This window comes from Prinia subflava, chromosome 5, assembly GCF_021018805.1.
Source record: "Prinia subflava isolate CZ2003 ecotype Zambia chromosome 5, Cam_Psub_1.2, whole genome shotgun sequence".
In the NCBI taxonomy this organism is placed as follows: domain Eukaryota; kingdom Metazoa; phylum Chordata; class Aves; order Passeriformes; family Cisticolidae; genus Prinia; species Prinia subflava.
The window spans coordinates 6,205,912-6,224,848 of NC_086251.1; the positions used below are offsets into that span (position 1 = coordinate 6,205,912).

Consider the following 18,937-nt stretch of genomic DNA (forward strand, 5'->3'; position numbering starts at 1 on the left):
GAGAGCCTGGAGTGAGGTAAGTGGTGGTTCCTGTGCTTAAGGAAGTGAGTGACAGGGACCCAGGTCATCTCCTGCAGCCCAGCAGCTGGGTACTGCCCTTGGGTTTGTCCCCTGCACCACAGCTCTGTCCCAGCCACTCCCCGTGCTGGGGAGGCACATCCCGGCTCTGCCACAGCATCCTTCCTTCCCAAGTCGGAAAGCAGCCTGCTCCTGTGAAAGCCACTGTCTTGTCATCACTTCCCAGCACAAGTCCAGCTCGGTCCCAGATGGGACACGTGATGCCATGTCCTGGGGTTCATCCGGCACCCCTGGCACTGCCAGGCTGGGAAAGGGGCTCGAGTCCATGCTCTCCTTCTCCTTGGTGAGGGGTGGCTACACCTCAGTGCAGTATTCCGTCATGCTGGGGAGAGAGGAGAGAGGCGTTGGGAAGGGAACTGTCTGGGTTGGGAGGTGTGGAAAAACATTCTGAGTAGGAATAGGGCCTCTTCCCCAAAACAGATGGAGAAAGAATGACAGGCTGTTTGTGGGAAACCCCTGTTTGTGGGAACTCCTGCAGTCAATAGGAAAGCTGAGATGGAAGATGGAGATGGAAAGCTGTGATAACGTGGTGTTGTGTTGGTTTTGCATGGCCTGGGTTTTGGTAGTGGGGGCACAGAGGTGGTTTCCGTGAGAAGCTGCTGGAAGCTTCCACCATGTCTGGCAGAGCCCATCCCTGATGGGTCTGGAAGATGGACATGCTGCTGGCCAAGGCCGGGCCAATTAGAGATGTTGATAACGCCTCTGTGATAAAGTATTAAAGAAGAAAATAAAAAAGGGGCACAGTTTTTTTTGTCAGCCAGAGGAGGAGGTGAGAACATGTGAGGGAAACAACATGGCAACACCAAGGTCAGTGAAGAAGAAGGGAGAGGAGGTGCTCCAGGCACTGGAGCTGAGATTCCTCTGCAGGCTGTGGTGATGGTACAGCAGCTGTGGCCCTGCAGCCCATGGGCATCCACGGGGGATGCAGAGATCCACCCACAGCCCATGGGGAAGGTGCCCAGGCTGGAGCAGCGGGATGCCTGTAGGAGGCTGTGATCCAGTGGGAGACCTAGTGGAGAGAGGGGCCCTGCTGCCAGGCTGGAGCAGCCTGTCCTTGAAGGACTGACCCCATGGAACTGTGACCCACACCGCAGCAGTTTTGGGAGGACTGCGTGCCCATGGGAGGGACTCACATTGCAGCACTTTTGGGAGGACTCCTGCTTGTGATATTGGAGCCACGGTGGAGAGGGTCGTGGAGAACTCTCTCCTGTGGGAAGGAACCCCGTGGTGTAGCAGGGGAAGGACTCGTCTCCCTGAGCAGCGGAAGAAAACCTCGGATGACGAACCGACCCAAATCCCCATGCCCTGTCTCCCTGTGCTGTTGGTTGGAAGGAGGGAAGGGTTGGGGGAAGCAAAGGTGTTTTTAAGGGCTTGTTTTACTTCTCATTATGCTCCTCTGATTTTGTTAGTAATAAATTCACTTTGTACTTCTAAGCTGAGCCTGTTTTGCCCTTGGAGTGTTTTCTCCTGATCCTTATCTCAACTCATGAACCCTTTGTTAACTTTTTCTCTCCTCTGTCCAGCTGTGGCAGGGGCGGGTGAGTGGCTTTCGTGGGTGCCTGGAGTTTGGCCAGTGTCAAACCATGACAGGTGTTTCCTGAACTCCCCTATCTGTTCCCATTGGGATTATGGGTGGCAGGCAGCTGGGAGAGGGTGGCTGTGGAGGGGTGTCAGGCTGAGCCCTTCCCAGATCAGGGCTTAGTATGGAACAGCAGCACTGGGACAACTACAGTGGATCTGTTTCCCACTGAAATACTTAATCCTTTCTCTTTAAATGAAGTTCAGTTGGAAAACCTGGGCAAAGACCTTCCCTGGGCAAAATCACTTGTTTTAACTTGGAGTTTTTCTTTTTCTGAAGGAAAAGGGGCTCCAGAGCAGACAGATCCTGAAACCTGGCAGCTCCTGGCACCTTCCAGGGCATCACCCACCTCAGTTCATTATAGAGATTCATGTGTTTGTCCTTCAGAATTTGATTCTTGACCTTCTGGGGGACATCGGGGATGTACCAGGCTGCGATCAGCTTCACGCACAGAGCCACGTGCTGCGGGAAGCAAAGGCAGTCAGGGGCTCCCAGCCCGGGCACGAGGCACAGGTCCAACCCTTTTCCCAGCACTCTCCTGCCTCCCTGGGTGCTCACCTCGAAGAGGATGAGGAAGGCGAGCCGGGCTGCGAAGATGTGCCAGAACTGGACGGTGTAGGTGTAGTCGTCAGAGTTCCGGTAATCCCGGTACCTGCAGCACAGCTCTGTCAGAGCCAGCCCAGGCCATTCCATTCTGGCCTGGATGTCATGGTCGGGGGCAGTGGGGCTGCTCTTACCTGCACTCCTTGATCTGGACCCCTCTAAATTCTGGCAGCACCTTGGTGTGGGGCTCGAAGTCCTGGATGTGGAATACGGAGAGGCTGTTGTTGATGTACCCGGTGGAGCAGCTGTGGGGAAGCACAGGGTTGAGCACGGATTGTACCCTCCTGTTCTGGGGAAGCAGAACCCACCTCTCACTGAAAGTGGGCTCTCACTGCCCACTTCCACAAAGCCTGGTGGAAATGGAGGGCTCAGAGGCTACTGTCCAGTTTGAGTGAACTGGGTCAGTCAGCCAAGGCTTGGAGAAATGGGGAGGGTAGGAGAGAGCATGTGCCTGCATCCTGGGAATCCTGCAGCTCACCAATGCTACACACTGCCCTTTCCAGTCAGTTTACCCACCACAGGGATGATGTGATGATACCATGTGGGAATGTTCCCCTGCTCCCCTTTCCCCCCACCTCCCTTTGGGGGACAGCTCAGCTGTCTCGTGCTCCTGCAGTGGTGGCAGTGAGGCAGGAGGGGACATGGCTGTGGGGACAGTGCCATGGGTATGCTGCGGGCAGGGACGTCTCAGAACTGAACTCACTCCATGCCAGTGTGGTTGTCCCTCACGCAAGGGCTGTACATGTACTTGTAGACCTGCACAGGGATGAAGTCGGAGGTGATGGCGATCACCAGCCCATTCCCGATGACAGCCAGGGTGCCGATGGCCTCTAGGACTTGCAGCCAGATCCCTGTGGGAGAGGAGCAGCCGGTGAGGTCCTTCTGCCAGCTCACTGCCACCATTCCAGCTCAGGGACAGATTTAGCATGGCCAGGTCAAGGAAGGAGCCTCCAAGCTGCCCTTCAGCCTCTGGCAGAGTCTGAAGCAGCTTGCCCTTCTCCGACTCACGGCTGTCCCTGTGCTGTCCCACGGCTGTGGGGTGCTCAGGGGCTCAGCCTGGTGCTGGCAGGACCCCTCTCACCGATGTCCTTGGCCTTCCTGGGCACCATGCGCCGGCGCAGCCGCATCATCTTGATGGCATCCATGTGGATCTCGATGACGTTGTTGATGAGGGCCAGCAGCGGGGCCAGGGGAAAGGCTGCCACGAAGATGGTGGTGAAGCCGTACTGGATCACTGTGGAGGGGGAAATGCCACGTGCTGGTGTGAAGCCACCGCAGAGAGGACGTCCTCCTCTGCCTGGGTTTGTCCTGCTTTGTGGCTTGGGTCAGAGGAGTTTGCACGGGTGGAAGGGGGAGATAGCCATGTCTTGGGGATGCCCAGCTCTCACAGGGCCGTCAGAGAGTGGGATCTGTGGGGATAGTTGAGCCAGTTAGGCACAGGCACACCCCAGGGTTAGAGCTGTGGCCCTGGAAGGAGAGGAACGTCTGAGGCAGGGACAAAGGTTAGCACAGTTGCCTGCTCTCTGTTTTGGGAATGATCTTGGTGTCCCAGGGCTCTCAGAGCAAGGCTGGGTGGGAGTTATGGTTCCTTGCCTGTGTATGGACTCTCTAGCATCCGTCAGTCCCCAGCCAAGGCGTGCACATGGATCTGCCCCACATACCTATCTCCAAGTACTCGTTGAACAAGCTGAAGACATTGACCTCGTTGAGTTCATAGTTTTTCAGCCACTGCCTTTTGCAGGGGTCCTCTGCCTCCTCCTCCTCTCCTAACATCACATTTCTCCTCCTGGGGGGCTTCCGCTTCTTCCGTAGCTGGTGGGATATCCAGCTGCAGTGGGAGAAAGGGATATGTGTGGCTGCCTGTGGAGGACAGCAGGGCTAGGCTGCTGCCAGCACATCACTGGAGGAAGGGGAAAAGGAACAAGACCAGGGTTCCTCTCTGAAAAGAGTCAGTGTGGGAAGCTTACGGGATGAGATACTCCATGATGTTGCTGATGGTCTGCTTAAGCACCATGATGACAGCCATCTGGATGAAGAGGTCGGTGATGCAGCCACTGGGGTGGCACTGCAGGGGACAAGAAGACAGGGGTTGTGCCCTGCAAGCAGGGTGGGTAGGCCCCGGGAACCCTTTGGCAGGTGCTGTGGGAGAAAGCTGAGCTTCCCAGAGGCTCCCTGGGCAGTAGGGAAAGGAAGAGGAGGAGTTGTTGGTGGGGTCAGAGGGTGGGTGCCTCCACCTACCTCCTCCAGCCTCCAGTGGCCAGCGATGCGCACGTAGTGCCCTGGGTGACCATTGATCCTGAGCAAGGAAGCAACAGTGATACCCATGGGGTCATGGCCCTCCTGAGTCTCAAATGGGGTCCCTGTGCCTGGTGGGAAGGGCAGAGGGGCTGAGCTGTCCATACACCCTGGGGAGAGCCAGGAACATCCATCCCAAACCCTGGCTGCCCCAATGTTCTCCACTCACCGTCCCAGGAAGAAGGCGATGTAGATGAGCGAGGAGAAGTTTGTGAAGAACTGGAAGATGACAATCTTCACGGTGAAGTTGTTTTCCCGCTGGGAGAAGGTCCGTGGTTTCTCTAGGAATGGGAGCAATGCCCAAGGGCTTGGTCATAGATCAGTGGGACCTTGCCCTGCTCCCCCATGGGTGCCACCACAGCTCTGAAGGTCCAAAGGGCATCTTTGTCCCTGGTGAAGCCTTCCCTGCCCTCCACCTGAGCTGTCTGATGGACGTGAGTTCAGCCAAGCAGGGATGTCCCTCAGAGCCATGAGCTGGGGGAGAAGGGGCCTTAGAGCTGGGAGGAAATCCACATTGTGACCTCTCCTGGAGGTGAGGTGGCTTCCTGCTCATGCCAGGTTGCAGCCCTGTAGGGTGACTGTCCCTGCAAATCCGGCTGTGGGACAGCAGCACGTGGGCCACAGGTGAGTGTGTGCTGGGGGGCTGCTGGCCTCCTGTTTGGAGGTGCCTGGGAGCTGCCTCGTGCTGGTGGAGGTAGGGAAGGTGATGGGAGGCTGGCTGTGCTCGGGGACAAAAGGGTGCTGCAGGTGCGACGCACCCCATTTCCCTTACCCAGTTTGCAGAGGAAGAGGGCCACGTGCCAGTTGACCTGCAGGACAGAGGGGTACGATGAGCAGGGGGGGCTGGCCACCGAGCAATCCTGCCAGACACCACTGGTGGCTCCTCACCTTGCTCATGATGACGATGGTGACGTAGTGCAGCACAGCCCCTGTCATCACGGCGATGATGTCGGCGTGCTTGCTCAGCAGGCTCACTTCGCTCTGCGTGAACAGCGCCATGGCCACCGCCCGGTAGATGACGAGTGCGTGGGCGATGCCGATCAGCACCATGATCTGTGGAGGGGGAGAGGAGGGCTGACGAGCCACTGAGGGCCCTCCATCGCACCTGGTGGTCCCCTCAGCAGGGCCTTGGATGTGGCTACAAAGGCAAACCAGCGCCCTTCGGTGGGGGCCAACAAGTTTGTGAGGTGGGTGTAGTGATAGGACAAGGAGTAAGGAGTGCAATCTGAAAGACGGTAAATTTAGGCTGGATGTTAGGAAGAAATTTTTCCCTGTGAGGGTGGGGAGATACTGGAACAGACTCCCCAGGGATATTGCGAATGCCCCAACCCTGGCAGTGTTCAAGGCCAGCTGGGACAACCAGGGGTAGTGGCAGGTGTCCCTGCCCATGGCATGGTGCTTGGGACTAGATAAGGTCCCTTCCAACCTTTCTATGATTCCAGGATTCTATGTCTCCACCTGAACCAGTCTCCACTGACTTGGGGACAAGTGCATTGAGATTTGCCTCTTCCTGCCCTCTGTGTCATTGCCTTGATCCTCATGCAAAGGCAGAGCCTTCAGCCCATGTCCCTGAAGGGTAGGTGGCCCCTGCCATCAGCACAGTGAGGTGTGATTATGAGGAAGTCCCAGGATCCTTGTGATGGGCATGGAACTGCCCTAAAAGCCTGGTCTGTGCCTTTGCTTCTTTGGTCCATGTGCCCTTAAACTAAGTGTTCCCATTGTCACGTGGCACGTACCATCAGCACAGCCAAGATGAGGACAATTGTGCTGCAGAAGTAGGAGTGCTCGTACAGCTGGAGTTCCTGCTGTGAATTATTGATCAGCTTCAGAGCCAGCTCCTCCTTAAAAAAAAAAAAAAAAGAAAAAATTAAAAATGGGAAAGAAAGGACCCAGCAGTGCTTTGTGCCCCTTGTGTTAGCGGGCATATGGAATGAGCAGTGCTGGAGAAGGACAGAGGTGAGCATCCAACCCACAAGAGCATGGCCAAGGCTGATTGAATTCAATCTGGGCAAGGGACCCCTCTGATGTGTCATTTCTAGGTCCAGGTGACTCTTGCCCTAAAAAGAAAAGCACCAACCAGGAAAGATGATGTCCTCACCTCTTCCTCATCCCACCCGTATAGGTCCCAGTTGGTGACCACAGTGGCTCTCTCCCTCTTCCACAGCTCCAGGAATACAGTGGCTGGATTGGGAAGGAGAAAGTGCAGTGACACTTAGGAATGGCTCTGAAAGCCACCTCTCTGTCTCCCAGAGACTCACATCACATCCAACCTGATGGCAAACCACCCTGGACTGCCCTTGGCCCATGAAGGACAGGCAATCTCCTCTGCACCTGGGTGACCTGCAAGGGCCCTGGACAGGCAGCAGTGAGGGAATGGGGATGGTGCAGGTGAGCTTTCACTGGCCTGGTCTAGTGTCTGTAGGGAATTTGGGATAAGTTACTTTTCAGGTGGAATGGGTGTCCTGCACTGCACCCTGGCACCTCTCCAATTCCAGCCACCCCTTATGTTAAGTGGATGGACTCTGTGGTCGTGTCCCCATGTGGCCCAGCCCACAGACACAGGACTGCACCATGGCTTTGCAGGTGGGACACCCGGCCCATTCCTGAGGTGGCTGGTCAAGGAAAGAGCCATGGAAATGAGTGTGTAACTAAGGCAGTGATAGGATCCCATCATGCCACAGCAAATAAGAGACCTGCAGTGATTTGGGAAGGTGGAGGAGGAGTCTGGAGGCTCCTCCTTCCTGTGGTTGTGGCCATTTATAGGCAGCTGCTGGAAGATTGGTGGGTGCGTTTGGGGAGGGTATGCTGAGCAGAGGCTTCAGGTAGGACAAGCTTCATGTAAGGAATATTTGGGGAGCTGGAGGATATCACCAGGATGGTTTTGTCTCTTGCTGTATCTGGAAGGGGAGCAGAAGGCTCTGGAAGTAGAGGAGATACAAACCCCCTCCCAAAAAGGGTGAAGCTATCTTGGTGTCCCATTTTCTACCTTCAGCTCCCTCTCCCAACCACGTGTGCTGGACACCCAGGCATGGACACCTACCCCAGATGGCCATGAACATGGCAAACACAACCGTGGCCTCATTGTCAATCATGTGAGTGACCTGGAAGAGATGAAAGGAGAGTGTGATGGGGCACTGAGGGGCAGGGGCTGTGGCATCTTGGAGTCTTGCCAAGCTCGTCTCCCCCAAGACAGGTAAAGGTGCTACAGGAGGGCAAAATGCAGGAAGGTGATGGACACTGGGACTGTTACTGGTAAAATATTCCACGTTGATGATGGCGACTGTGATCTGGGGTGGAGTTTTCTTTTTAGTGCTGTGGGAGCAGCATGAGCTGGGAGTGTTTTCCTATCCTTTATCTTGAGTCTGCTGTGGAAAGGGGGTTCCCTACCTTGGCATAGGTGCAGGTGTCGGAGAGGACCCAGAACGAGCAATTCTGGTCGCAGAGTGGGCACATGATGGTGTCGTTAGCGTCACAGATCTCCTTGCTGGAAGAAAGGAGGAGAGAAGCCAAGGGGGACAAGGTTGCCTCAGAGCCACCTGCAGAGCTGAATGGGATGTGCATTTGGCATTCCCGTGGGCCTTACCTCACCTGGCTGGAACTGAAAACAGTAGCCCCAGCTGCGACAGTTGCCACCCCAGCCAGGGCAGCGAAAACCAGCAGGTAGGTGTACCAGCCCAGCCAGGCGAAGTACAAGGCCACCTTCTCTCCAAAATAGCACCTAGGAGGAAAGGTGAGATGGGAGAGGCAGCCAGAAAGGAGATCAGATTTTTGGAGTCACTAGAAAATGCCCATGGTGGCAGTATCTCAGTTTTTATGGTGTGGGGAGCACGTTGGAGTCATGAATAAGAAATGACCTTCTGACTGAGGGACTGGGAGCCCTGTATCCCAGAGGAATGAAGTTTGTGCCAGCTGTCAGAGGTGCACCTCTATTCTAAGATCCTCTCTATCAGAACACCCTGGCAGGTTTATGAAGTAACGTGTTCTTTTTGCCATCCTGCCCCTGCCCGCGGAGTTAGTTTTCAAAAACAAGAGCCATGCTCTTTCCTGGGATTTCATGTGGTTGTAGGGGTCCCATGTTGCCTTTACTGCCCCGAGGTCAGCCTCGGGCTGGCTGTGCAGCACTGATGCTCCATTACCACCTCTCCTGCCTTCTGAATGTGGCTGAAATCAAACGGGTTCATTAAAGTCTGCACAGGCATGGGGTTGTTTCATGCTGCAGGATTAGCAGATGGAGCTCAGAGCCACAGGGATAACCCTCAGGCTAAGAGCTTTGGAAGCTGCAGAGGCAGCCCAGTGCTTGTGAGAAGAGCCAGATTCTAACCAATGATTTTTAGGACAATGGAGAAGCCTGGCAAAGGGCATTGAGCTCTCTAGACTTCAGGTGGAACCTCTTGGTTAGAAAGCTCTGCCTCTTGTGCCTGTGTTACCTGATCTCCTCAATTGGCTGTTCCTTAAATAGAACTCTCCAGCGAGCCCACTTCTTCTTTAGTATTTCTGTTATCTCTTCTTTCTGGAGAGCAGAGGAGTTGCTTGAATGCAGAAACATCAGGGCACCCTTAATGCCCTGCCCAGCTCCAGGGCAGCTGCCAGGAGCTTTGCTGTGCCCTTCACCCAGCGAGCTCTTGGTGCAGCCCCAGTCACCCACAGGCCCCCCTGCCCCCATCCTGCTCGTCCATCTCTCCTGGATTTTCCTCCCAGGCACTGTGTGCTCGGCCTCACCTTGTGCAGGGGAAAGGCTGCCTCAAACACCTTCTTCTTCATCAGGTCATGTAGCTTCTCTGGGAGCAGAGCAGAAGGGACAGAGTTAGGCTTAGGGATTTGGGGAGATGGAGCAGAGGAACTGCTGGTTCCTGCAGTCCAAACCTCCCAGCCTCTGGATGCAGCAGCAGATTGACCTGTCTGAGCTCCCCCCTTTTCTATTCTCCCCAGGATGGCAAGGCAGCTGGCATGCCAGTGCCCAGGATTCTTGGGCAGGATTCTTCCTGCAGTTCCAGGCTGATAATCACAAATGTGATCTCCATTCTCTTACCAAAGTCGGATGTCACAGTGTTCTGCAGGATGAAGTGCACGACCCGTATCCTGAACAAGGAGAAACTCTGCTTAAAGGCTGCTCTGGGATACAGTTGTGTTGTGTGGCTCAGGAAAACAGAGCAGAGAAGGAAGAAGGTGTGCACTAAAATCCAAGGAAGCAAGGGAGGGAGAAATGTGGGCAGTAAGAAGGCATCAGCTTTGCACGTGAGAGGTGAAAGAAGGTTCTGTGGAAAATGAAAAGCCTGGCACAGCTGGGAACTGAGCTGGAAAATGGATGCTGGTGTGGAGAACAGTGAGTGCAGGAGGCTGGAAATCAGTTCAGCACCCACCTGGTGGTCACTGGGACGTCCTGGTAGGCACTGGAGTTTTGCTGCCTGCTGTCGTGATTCGTCAGGAGACGCTGGTAGTTCCAGAAGATGTGCTGTGGGGCACGGACTCCATAAAAGAGCTTTGTGTCCTCAATTTTCTGGTGAGGGGAAGAGAAGGGCTGTTAAAACAGAGCCAGAGGGACAAGGGAGGGCCAGAGCTGGAAGGGCTGGGGGCTGTGTGAGTCCTGGGGCTGGGGTCTCTCTCCACTGGTTGAGCAGTGATGTTGTGAACAGCTCAATGCTTCAGGCCTCTCCCATTTCCTAGAATACAGGAGCCCAAGCCAGGCCAAGTATCTGCTGCCTTCTCCTCCCACAGCCCCTCACCTTGATGGTGAAGCCCTTCTTGCTCAGCTCATCCAGGAACTTCTTCCTCTTGATCTCCTTCTCACTGCCCATTTCGTGAATGTCACTCACCAGGACAAAATCCCACTTCTCTTCATTCTGCCCACAAAACCAGCAGGAAATTGTTAGGGATGGAAAGCTGAGAGCTCTCCTTCTCGGCTCCAGCCTCTTGGAGGTTTGGACCCTCATTGTGGCTGTGTAGAGGGAAACTGGCAATGAGCAAGGGAAGTGAGGATTTGTCCCCTCTCTGAGTTGGGCTGGACTTGCTGCAGATGGAGAAGGAGCAGAGCTTACCGGGGAGGCCAAGGAGTCCGTGTCCTCAACAGGAGATTCCCTGCGGGGAGTCAGCAGAATTTCATCCTGGTGAAAAGAAAACCAGTGAAGAGAAGGCTTTAGCAGGCTCCCTTGGGAGATCCCGTGTTTTCCTCTTCCAGCAGCCTTGAAGAGATGCCCAGGGAGGACGGTAAGAGGACGTTTGGGTGAAACCTTTTCCCACATGCTACTGATCACCAGTTTGGGGTCTTCCCAAGCCAGCCAGGGATTTGTGTTTAGGAATGCTGCAGGGACTGCTACCCTGGGAGGGTGTGCAGCCTCCCCTAGACCTTATTATGTGCAACTCATCATGCCCTGGGGCTGTGAGGGATCTGGACCAGGAGCAAAAACCTCCCTCAGCTCTTTCACCCCATGCCCTGACATTTTGTACTGGGGAAGTGTTCACCTTTCACCCTCTCTCTCCATGCTACAGTGGATTTTACAGGCTTTAATCAGCCTTTTCCATTCGTCAGTTGTTCCTATCAGATAGGGCACTGTTGGCTTTTTGGGGAGGGTGGGGAAGATAGTTTTAAATTCCAGTAAAGGGAGAGTGGAGCATGGACAGTTGGAGGCTGGCAAAACCTTGCAGGAAAGCAGGTGAAAAAAGTCCTTGGAAAACATGTTGGATGCCTCTGGCTGCAGCCAAGGGACAGAGAGGGAGAGGATGAGCTGCTGATTGTAAAATCATAGAATATCCCAAGCTGGAAAGGACTCACAAGGATAATTGAATCTGGCTCCTGGCCCTGCACAGGACCACCCCAAGCATTCATGTGCCCAAGAGTGTTGTCCAAACACTGCTTGAACTCTGGCTTTTCCCTGTTCCTCTCCTGTGTGTCGGTGGCTCTGGAGAGAATGGCTGTGCAGCTCCCACCTTCCTGGTTACAGGTAGTTACACTCAGACGTCCAAGGGTGCAGATGTGGGAAGCACCACGGAATTGTTTGTGTTGGAAAGGAGTCCCCCAGGGACTTCTTCCACTACACCAGGTTGCTCCAATCTGGTCTCGGACACTTCCAGGGATGGGGCAGCCACAACTTCCCTGTGCACCCTGTGCCAGGGCCTCAGCACCTCCACAGGGAGGAATTTCCTCCCAGTATCCCATCGAACCCTGCTCTCCTTCAGTTTAAGCCATCAGCTGCCCCTGTGGGGTTTTTTTCCTCCCTTTGATGTGACTTGTGGTGTGTCCCCACAAACAGTTATGCTACTGTTCCCGAGGGAAGGTGACACAGCACAGCAGCGGGAAGGAGCTGCCAGGGATGGGAATATTGTCACTCGGTGTCACCGGAGACATTGTGACCTAAAAGAGCTGCCAGCCAGACGAGTTCCTCCAGCTACAATCTTGGCAGCACAGCCATGGTGGTGCAACTGTGCCCTGATGTAAGATCTGCATCGCGAGCTTTCACTGGAGAATGAGGCCATGGGAGCAGAGAGGCCGGGATGATGAAAGGGCTGAAATTTTCTGCCAGATGCTCGCTCACGTGGATCAGCCAAAGCACAAGAGCCATGAGGAGACTGAGTGACATGACGGAGAGGCGGGAAGGCTTGAGAAGAGGGATGCTCTGCCCTAGAGGTGCTGTTGTAACAGGAGCCAAAACTTGTCTTGCATAAAAGGTACCCCAGTTTATGGCAAGAGGCAGAGGGAGGGTTCTGGTGTCATCTGCTCTAACCAGGTTTAGGGGCAGGATTGGGTGCAGCAGTTCCCTGTATCCCAGTCTGAGCCCCTCTCTGGGCACAGGGGAGGGAGTGGGAGCCTCCCAGGGATCTGCCCACTGCCAGTGCTCTGATGCTGGTATGGATCTGGCTTGGCACACTCTGCTGTTGTGTTGGCTCATTCCTGCCTGGCTGGTTTCCCTCAGCCTCCATGTGCACCAGCCTCATCCTGCAGCAATTCCCTGCCAGTGCCACCTCTGATCTTGTGGATGGATGTGGAGGGGACGCCATCCTTTGGGTATAGGAACATTTTGGGGTATTCCTAATGCCACCTTGGCACACTTTTCCTGTTGCTGCTGTCCCCAGTAAAGCTTAAGATGAGGTGAAGGGACCTGCTGCTACCACACCTTCTATTCCCAGGTGGGTCCCAACTCCAACACCTCCAGGCATAGTCCTGCTTGGGCATCTGAGCACCCCAGCCAAAACACCCACTTCCTTGGGAAGAGGCTGAGAGGTTACCAAGGTGGGTTCATAAATGGGATGTTGGATTCATCCCAGTGGCTCCTGGGAGTCAGGCTGCCATTCAGGTGCCCAGCTTGCTTTTGGGACCATATGGGGTGTGTATAGAATCCCAGAATCCCAGAGTGGCTTGGGGGAAGGGACCTTAAAGCCTGTCCAGTTCCACCTTCTGCCATGAGTGTAGACACTTTCCACTGGCTCAGGTTGCTCCAAGCCTTTTCAGCCTGGCCTTGGACACTTACAGGGATGGAACAGCCACAGCTTCTCTGAGCAAGCCATGCTGAGGCCTCAGCACCCTCACAGGGAAGGATTTCTGCCCAATATCCCATCTAACCCTGCCCTCTGGCAGTTTGAAGCCATCCTCCTTGTCCTGCCACTGCAGTTCCTGATGGGAAGGAAGAGATAACTTCAGTGGGCAGGGACTTGGGATCATGGCTACTCTCACATATAATTGTTTTTTCCTGGGAATTAGGGATTCTGTCTGACAGTGGCTGCTGTGCTCTGGCCTCACAGGGCAGTGGGATCAGGTGCAGGTAAGGCCACGTGGGCTCTGCAGTGGTTGTATGAACCCTGGGCTCTGTCCCTGCTCTCAGGAAGAACAGTTTTGGTTTCTCTCCTTCCTGCCCTGTGGTTGGAACAGAATGTGGAGGTGCCGCTGTGCAAAGATGTAAAAGTGACCAGCACAATGAGAAGCAGGAATTTCCATGTTAAAAAGGGTTTCTGTGCCTCCAGGGTCTATCATTGGTCCTTGTCCCTGGCCAGGTACCCCACTGCCCTGAGTGTTTATTCTGGGAAATGGCCATAGGCACCCTTGGGCTGTGTGCAGAGTCACCTGTGTGAGTAACTCAGGACAAGGACCTGGATAGGGTCTGGCATGCTTGTTTTCCTTTCCAGTCATGGATTGGTGTGGGGTTGGGTGGTTCCTGTCACCCACACTGAGATGATCAAATTGGTCTTATCTCTAGGATGTTTCTTACACAGCTTCCCTTGGAGCACTTCCACCTTAGTCCATGGCTTCCTGAGAAGTGGGACAGCCTTTGCTTAGACAGGCAGAGCTGTACCTTTACTACCTGCCCTAACTTTGGAGAGTTTGCCTGGCTTTTCCCAGGAAAAAAAAACCCCACATCTTTTCTTCTAAGTTAGAGAAGAAAAAGATCACAGCTCCCCCCCTGCCCTTGCTGTATTCCAGGTACTCCTGGAACACATGAAGCTGTTACCGCTGCAGTGCTCATTCCTGGGTTTACATAAGCTCCATCCATACCATCCTTCTCTGATCTCTGCTCTGAACTCTGGACCAACATGTGGGGCCAGTGTGACCCCACTGCACCCTGAGATGGTGCATGGGATTGGCAGCATATCCAGCTTTCCCTGTCACACACTTGTGTGCCTTAAAGGCTGAAAGCATATGAGTGGTAGAGATTGGAGGCTAGTATATCCCGTGTTTCCAAGCCAGAGGTGCTCAGAGGTGCTGAAAAGCAGCATCCTGGGAATATCAGGGCAGTTTTGTTCCTACCTGCATGGTGAAGCGGAGAGCCTTCCTCGGTGCCCCTCTCTCCCAGAGCCCCTCGGGGCAGATCCCTGAAGAGGGGGTTGGTGGGCAGGACGGGCTGGAGGCTCCTGGGCTCTCTCACGCTGTGGTTTCCTCCCCCAGCTCCTTTGCCCGAGGTCTCAGAGGTCTCATGTGAGCCGAGTGGTGCCGTGACTTCCGTGTGGCACTCACACCTGCCTTGGGAGGGAGCTGCCTCTGCCTGGCAGCGGGCAGATATCTGGAGGAGGTGAGGGAGCTGCCCTTCACCCTCGCCCAGAGGAGTGGCAAGCTCAGAACCGCCCAGCGCAGGTAACAGTGCCGAGTTCCTCCTGCCAGCTCCAGGGCACTGCTTTCCCCTCTGCCCCTCGTGGTGCCAGGGCCATGTGCTGTGCCCTGTGACATCCCCAAGAGGTGCCATAAACTGGCCAAAAGGAGCCATTAACAGAAGCTCTGGAAAGCTCTGGAAATCTCTTGACGCCTCACTGGTTGGTAAAACAGCTGTGGGAGTCGTGTGCTGTTTTCTCCCTATGTGTAATTGTGCTGTCAACCTGACCTTGAACACTTCCACAGCTTCTCTGGGCAACATATGCCAGTGCCTCAGCACCCTCACAGGGAATGATTTCTTCCCAATATCCCATCTAACCCTGCCCTCTGGCAGTGGGAAGCCATTCCCTGTTATCCTGTCGCTCCAGGCCCTTGCTGAAAGCCCCTCTCCAGCTTCCTTGCAGGCTCCCTTCAGGTACTGGAAGGAGCAGTCAGGTTACCCTGAAGCCTTCTCTTCTCCAGGCAGAACAATTCTAATCCTCTCAGCCTTTCCTCATGGCAGAGCTGCTGCATCCCTCTGATGAACTTGGTATCCCTCCTCTGGACTCTCTCCAACAGGTTGATGTCCTTCCTGTGCTGGGGATCCTGGAGCTGGATGCAGAAGTTCAGGTAGGGTTTAGCCTGAGCAGAACAGAGGGAAAGAATCAACTCCAATCTGGATCTATGGCTTGGAACAGGGAATAATCTTATTATAAAAACTGAGTGAAAATGTTATGTGTAAGCCAGATCTTGCCTTACACTTGGGGTTTTTTTGGGGGGTGGGAATTGTTGCTTTTATTTATAAATAAGAAGAGCATTTCCTGGGAATAACAGGAGGGTCAATAACTGCTCTGGATTCCCTTGTGCCCTCCAACAGCATTCCTGTGGGCTGCTATAAAATAAACCAAGTCCTGGGAGTGGTAATCCAGCTGTGTCCTGCTAGGAAAGGCAGGCGGCATTTTCAGAGTGGTGCTCCCAGTTAAGCCACCATCACCCTGTGGCTTTGCCAAGTGCCTTGAACAAGTGCCAAACCAGACCTGGTGATTTTATCAGGGGGAAAAAAAGAATTGTCTTCCCAATGTTCCGCTGTGTATGGAAACCAAGGTGTGGGCAGACCTTTAACCTTCCAGGGGTGATCCACAGGCTTGGGAGTGGAGAACAGGCTTTATCTCTGGCAGCGTGTGTGTGTTTACCCAGAGAGAGTGAAGCCCTGTCAGGAGGTGCTTCCCACCCGACAGCAGGGCAAAGGCCTTTGCAATGGGAAGACTGCCGTGTTCCAGGGAAATGGGGTTACCTGTGGGAGGAGCAGCTGTGGCACTCCTCCCACACTCCTGCTTCTCCTTCCTGAGAAGGGCTCGGCTCTCCGGACAGCCCAGGAGGTCATGCACCCAGCAGCAGTTCCCAAAGCCCATGGATGTCACCAGCCAGTGGGGAAGGTGAGTCTGTGCCTGCAGGTTGGCTTTGAGTAAGGTATATCCAGTCCTTGCAGCATCTTTCGTGGTGCTTGCAGGGGACCATGCTGCTGCTGCTCTTTTTTAGAAGGAATTAGGTTTTGCCTGGGCAGGATTTAGCTGCATTTGCAGCAAGGCGGGTGAGCTAGTTGATGCTGTCCCTCTTCCAGTGCTTCCCTCCCCTCCTGCATTTGCTGCTTTCAGGTAACTGGGGCTGAGGACGGCAGCAGGAAAAACTGAAATTGGGGAGGGAGCTACACGAACCCTGTGTGAGCAGAGGAGATTTTTAGGATATGATCAGCTCTGTGGCTGCTCGGTTGGTCACACACCTGAGCCCACTGGACTCCAGCTGCCTTGGGCAGTGATTTGACCTGTGCTGAGCGCTGGCAGGGAAGCTCCAGGAGCACTCCCTGACCTGTTAGTCCTGGCTGGCTGTGGAGATGGTAATTCCCACCTGAGGAGACTGCTGAAGGGTTTTGTGTGTGAAACCACTGCGGCTGGATGCAGGCTGCCTGTCCACCCCCCGCCTGGCAGCAATGCTTTTGGACAGGGAGCTCCCCTTTCGAGGGTGCAAAGGCACTGATTCAGGATGGTGCTAAAATGGCAGCAGGTGTCTGTGTTCTCTCATAAAATTTGGGGTGTTTTTATCCAGATCTTGGGTCTGTTTGGATCTGTGGGTATCCCTGGAGCTACAGTAAATACATTAGGGCAGAGGATGTGGTTTGGGATGAAGTCCTGCTTGTAATTAAAGTACTGGGGGCTCATTTCAAGCAGGGAAGGCTTAGACAGGATATTAGGAGAAAGTTCTTCCCCCAGAGGGTGGTCGGGCACTGGAACAGGCTCCCCACGGAATGGTCACAGCCCCAAGGTTGCCGGAGTTCGAGGAACATTTGGCCATGCTCTCAGGCATGGAGTGGGATTGTTGGAGTGTCTGTGCAGGGCAGGAGTTGGACTGGCTGATCCTTACGGATCCCTTCCAACTCGGCATATTCTGTGATCTCTTGGAGCAAGGTGAGTGCCTCCAGCTCTCATCGTGGGATGTGCAGGAGATTGCTTTAGGCTGGAGGGAGGAATTGTGCAGCATACAGGAATGTTCTTTATCCATCCCAGAACTGTGTTTTGCTGGGGTTCGCCCGCTCCTCGCCCAGCTCGCTCCTGCCCTCCTGTGGCCAGCTCCGTTATTCCACAGAATCCCAGAATTCTGAAGTGGTTGGGATTGGAAGGGACATTAAAGCCTGTCCAGTGCCACCCCCTGCCATGCGCCCTGACACCTTCCACTGTCCCAGGTTGCTCCAAGCCCTGTCCAGCCTGGCGCTGGACACTTCCAGGGCTGGAACAGCCACAGCTTCTCTGGGAAACCTGTGCCAGGCCCTCAGCACCCTCACAGGGAAGGATTTCTTCCCAATATCCCATCTAACCCCTCTCCCTTTCACTATTTCACAGAACCATGGAATAACTTTGGGTGGGAAGGGACCTTTAAAGGCCATCTTGATTATTTGCCGTCCTTTAAATGTTTTCTCTGATTTCTTTCCCTCTTTCATTTCTCTGCTCCCACAGGACTTTGCCTTCCCTCCACACAGAATTCCTGGAGCTTGCTGCTGTGCCAAGATCTTTCTAGGAGGCCGGAGCTCCCTGCCTGCCATCCGGGATCAGCATGGCACATTCTGGATGAGGAGCCTGACCAAGGTAATTTGGGGAGGACTGAGGAATTCTAGAATTCTTCAAATCCAAGGGCACAGGGGCACCCTGCAAGCACCCCCAGCCCTGGCCAAACCCTCCGGGTGGGAACAGAAACTTTTGCCGAGCAAAACACATTTTCATTATGCCAGCAAAACGCATATATTTAACATTCATCGCACAAAGACGCGGGAATCAAGACAGCCGCGGCATCAGGGATGGGGTACCCAACGCGGGGTACTCGAGAGCCGCCCGGCAGCCCGGCAAAGAACACTTTTCCCTGCACAGTTCCGGTGAGAGTGTGCAGGATGAAGATATTTGATTTAATTAGCGCACTTCGGTTGCCCTCAGAGGCTCGGCGGCCTCACCCTGAGGGGAGGCGGCGGCTCCTCAGGGCGCCCCCTGGCGGTCGCGCGGGCCGGGAGGGGGCCGGAGGCCACGCGGTTGCCACGGCAACGGGGGGACACGCCCCGCCCGGCCCCGCCCCCCAGGGACCGGCCGCCCCGCGCACGCGCCGACGCGGGGTCGCGCGCACGCCGCGTCACGCCTCCCGCCCCGTGTCCCCGCCCGCCCCTCCCGCCGCGGCCCCGGCCCGTGTCCCCCGCGGGCTGTGCCCTCCCCGGCCCCGGTGCGTCCCCGCCGCCGGTTCCCCCGCCGCCATGAGGCGCGGCGAGCGGCGGGCGCACGGCGGGAACGTGGGCAAGGCCGCGCTGGAGGAGCAGCCGCCGCCGCCGCCGCCCCCCGCGCAGCCCAACGGCGGCGCCCCCGGGGCCGAGCGGGACGGCGCCGGGCCCCGCCGCAGCACCGAGTCCGAGGTGTACGACGACGGCACCAACACGTTCTTCTGGTGAGAGGCGCCGGGCATGGCCCCCACCCCCCTCGGGGCTCCGCGTGGGGCAGGGGGGGACGTAAGGAATGGGGTGTGGAGGGGCTGAGGAGTGGGATGTGGAGGCCCCTAAGGAATGAGATATGGAGAGGGCCCCAAGGAGGGGCATATCCGAGTTATCTGCTCCCCGTTATCTGCTCTTCACGTGCCTCTTCTGTCGCTGATACCGGTGCTGCAAGTGTTTTCCTACCGCTGATTTTTTCCTGGCAGGGTAACGGGAATTCAGGGCTGGCTTTTGGCGGTGGCACCTCTGTTCCCAGTCCTGGCCCCCACCATTCCCCACCTTAGGGCTGAGCCCGACGGCTTGTCCTGCCTGG

General features: G+C 55.3%; 2 protein-coding genes across 2 annotated transcripts in view; one reads left to right on the forward strand and one right to left on the reverse strand.

Annotated features, from left to right (window-relative positions):
- Nucleotides 1–265: 265 nt before the first annotated feature.
- On the reverse strand, nt 266–15,213 carry ANO9 (anoctamin 9). Its single transcript, XM_063397862.1, has 25 exons — nt 14,289–15,213; nt 10,591–10,656; nt 10,279–10,395; nt 9,916–10,052; nt 9,585–9,634; nt 9,275–9,333; nt 8,983–9,065; nt 8,139–8,273; nt 7,943–8,039; nt 7,596–7,656; nt 6,654–6,736; nt 6,292–6,396; nt 5,444–5,608; nt 5,328–5,364; nt 4,725–4,836; nt 4,499–4,556; nt 4,228–4,325; nt 3,922–4,088; nt 3,342–3,494; nt 2,964–3,111; nt 2,395–2,505; nt 2,216–2,309; nt 2,007–2,119; nt 1,212–1,331; nt 266–400 (listed from the first exon to the last, which is right to left on the reverse strand). Exons 1-25 carry the CDS (start codon nt 14,292–14,294, stop codon nt 373–375), a joined length of 2,403 nt encoding a protein of 800 aa, XP_063253932.1. The 5' UTR covers nt 14,295–15,213; the 3' UTR covers nt 266–372.
- Nucleotides 15,214–18,285: 3,072 nt separating this feature from the next.
- PTDSS2 (phosphatidylserine synthase 2) overlaps nt 18,286–18,937 on the forward strand; it is a 30,053-nt gene continuing 29,401 nt past the window's right edge. Inside the window, exon 1 of the mRNA XM_063397863.1 lies at nt 18,286–18,581. Within this exon, the coding sequence (XP_063253933.1) occupies nt 18,394–18,581 (188 nt within the window). The 5' untranslated portion in view covers nt 18,286–18,393. The remainder of the gene's footprint in view (nt 18,582–18,937) is intronic.

Coding starts and splice junctions, on each gene's coding strand:
- ANO9 (XM_063397862.1), bottom strand. Junction 8,040..8,138: donor TTCAGTTCCAGCCAGGTGAG/GTAAGGCCCACG, acceptor CCTTTCTTCCAG/CAAGGAGATCTGTGACGCTA. Junction 3,495..3,921: donor CAACGAGTACTTGGAGATAG/GTATGTGGGGCA, acceptor CCCCCTCCACAG/TGATCCAGTACGGCTTCACC.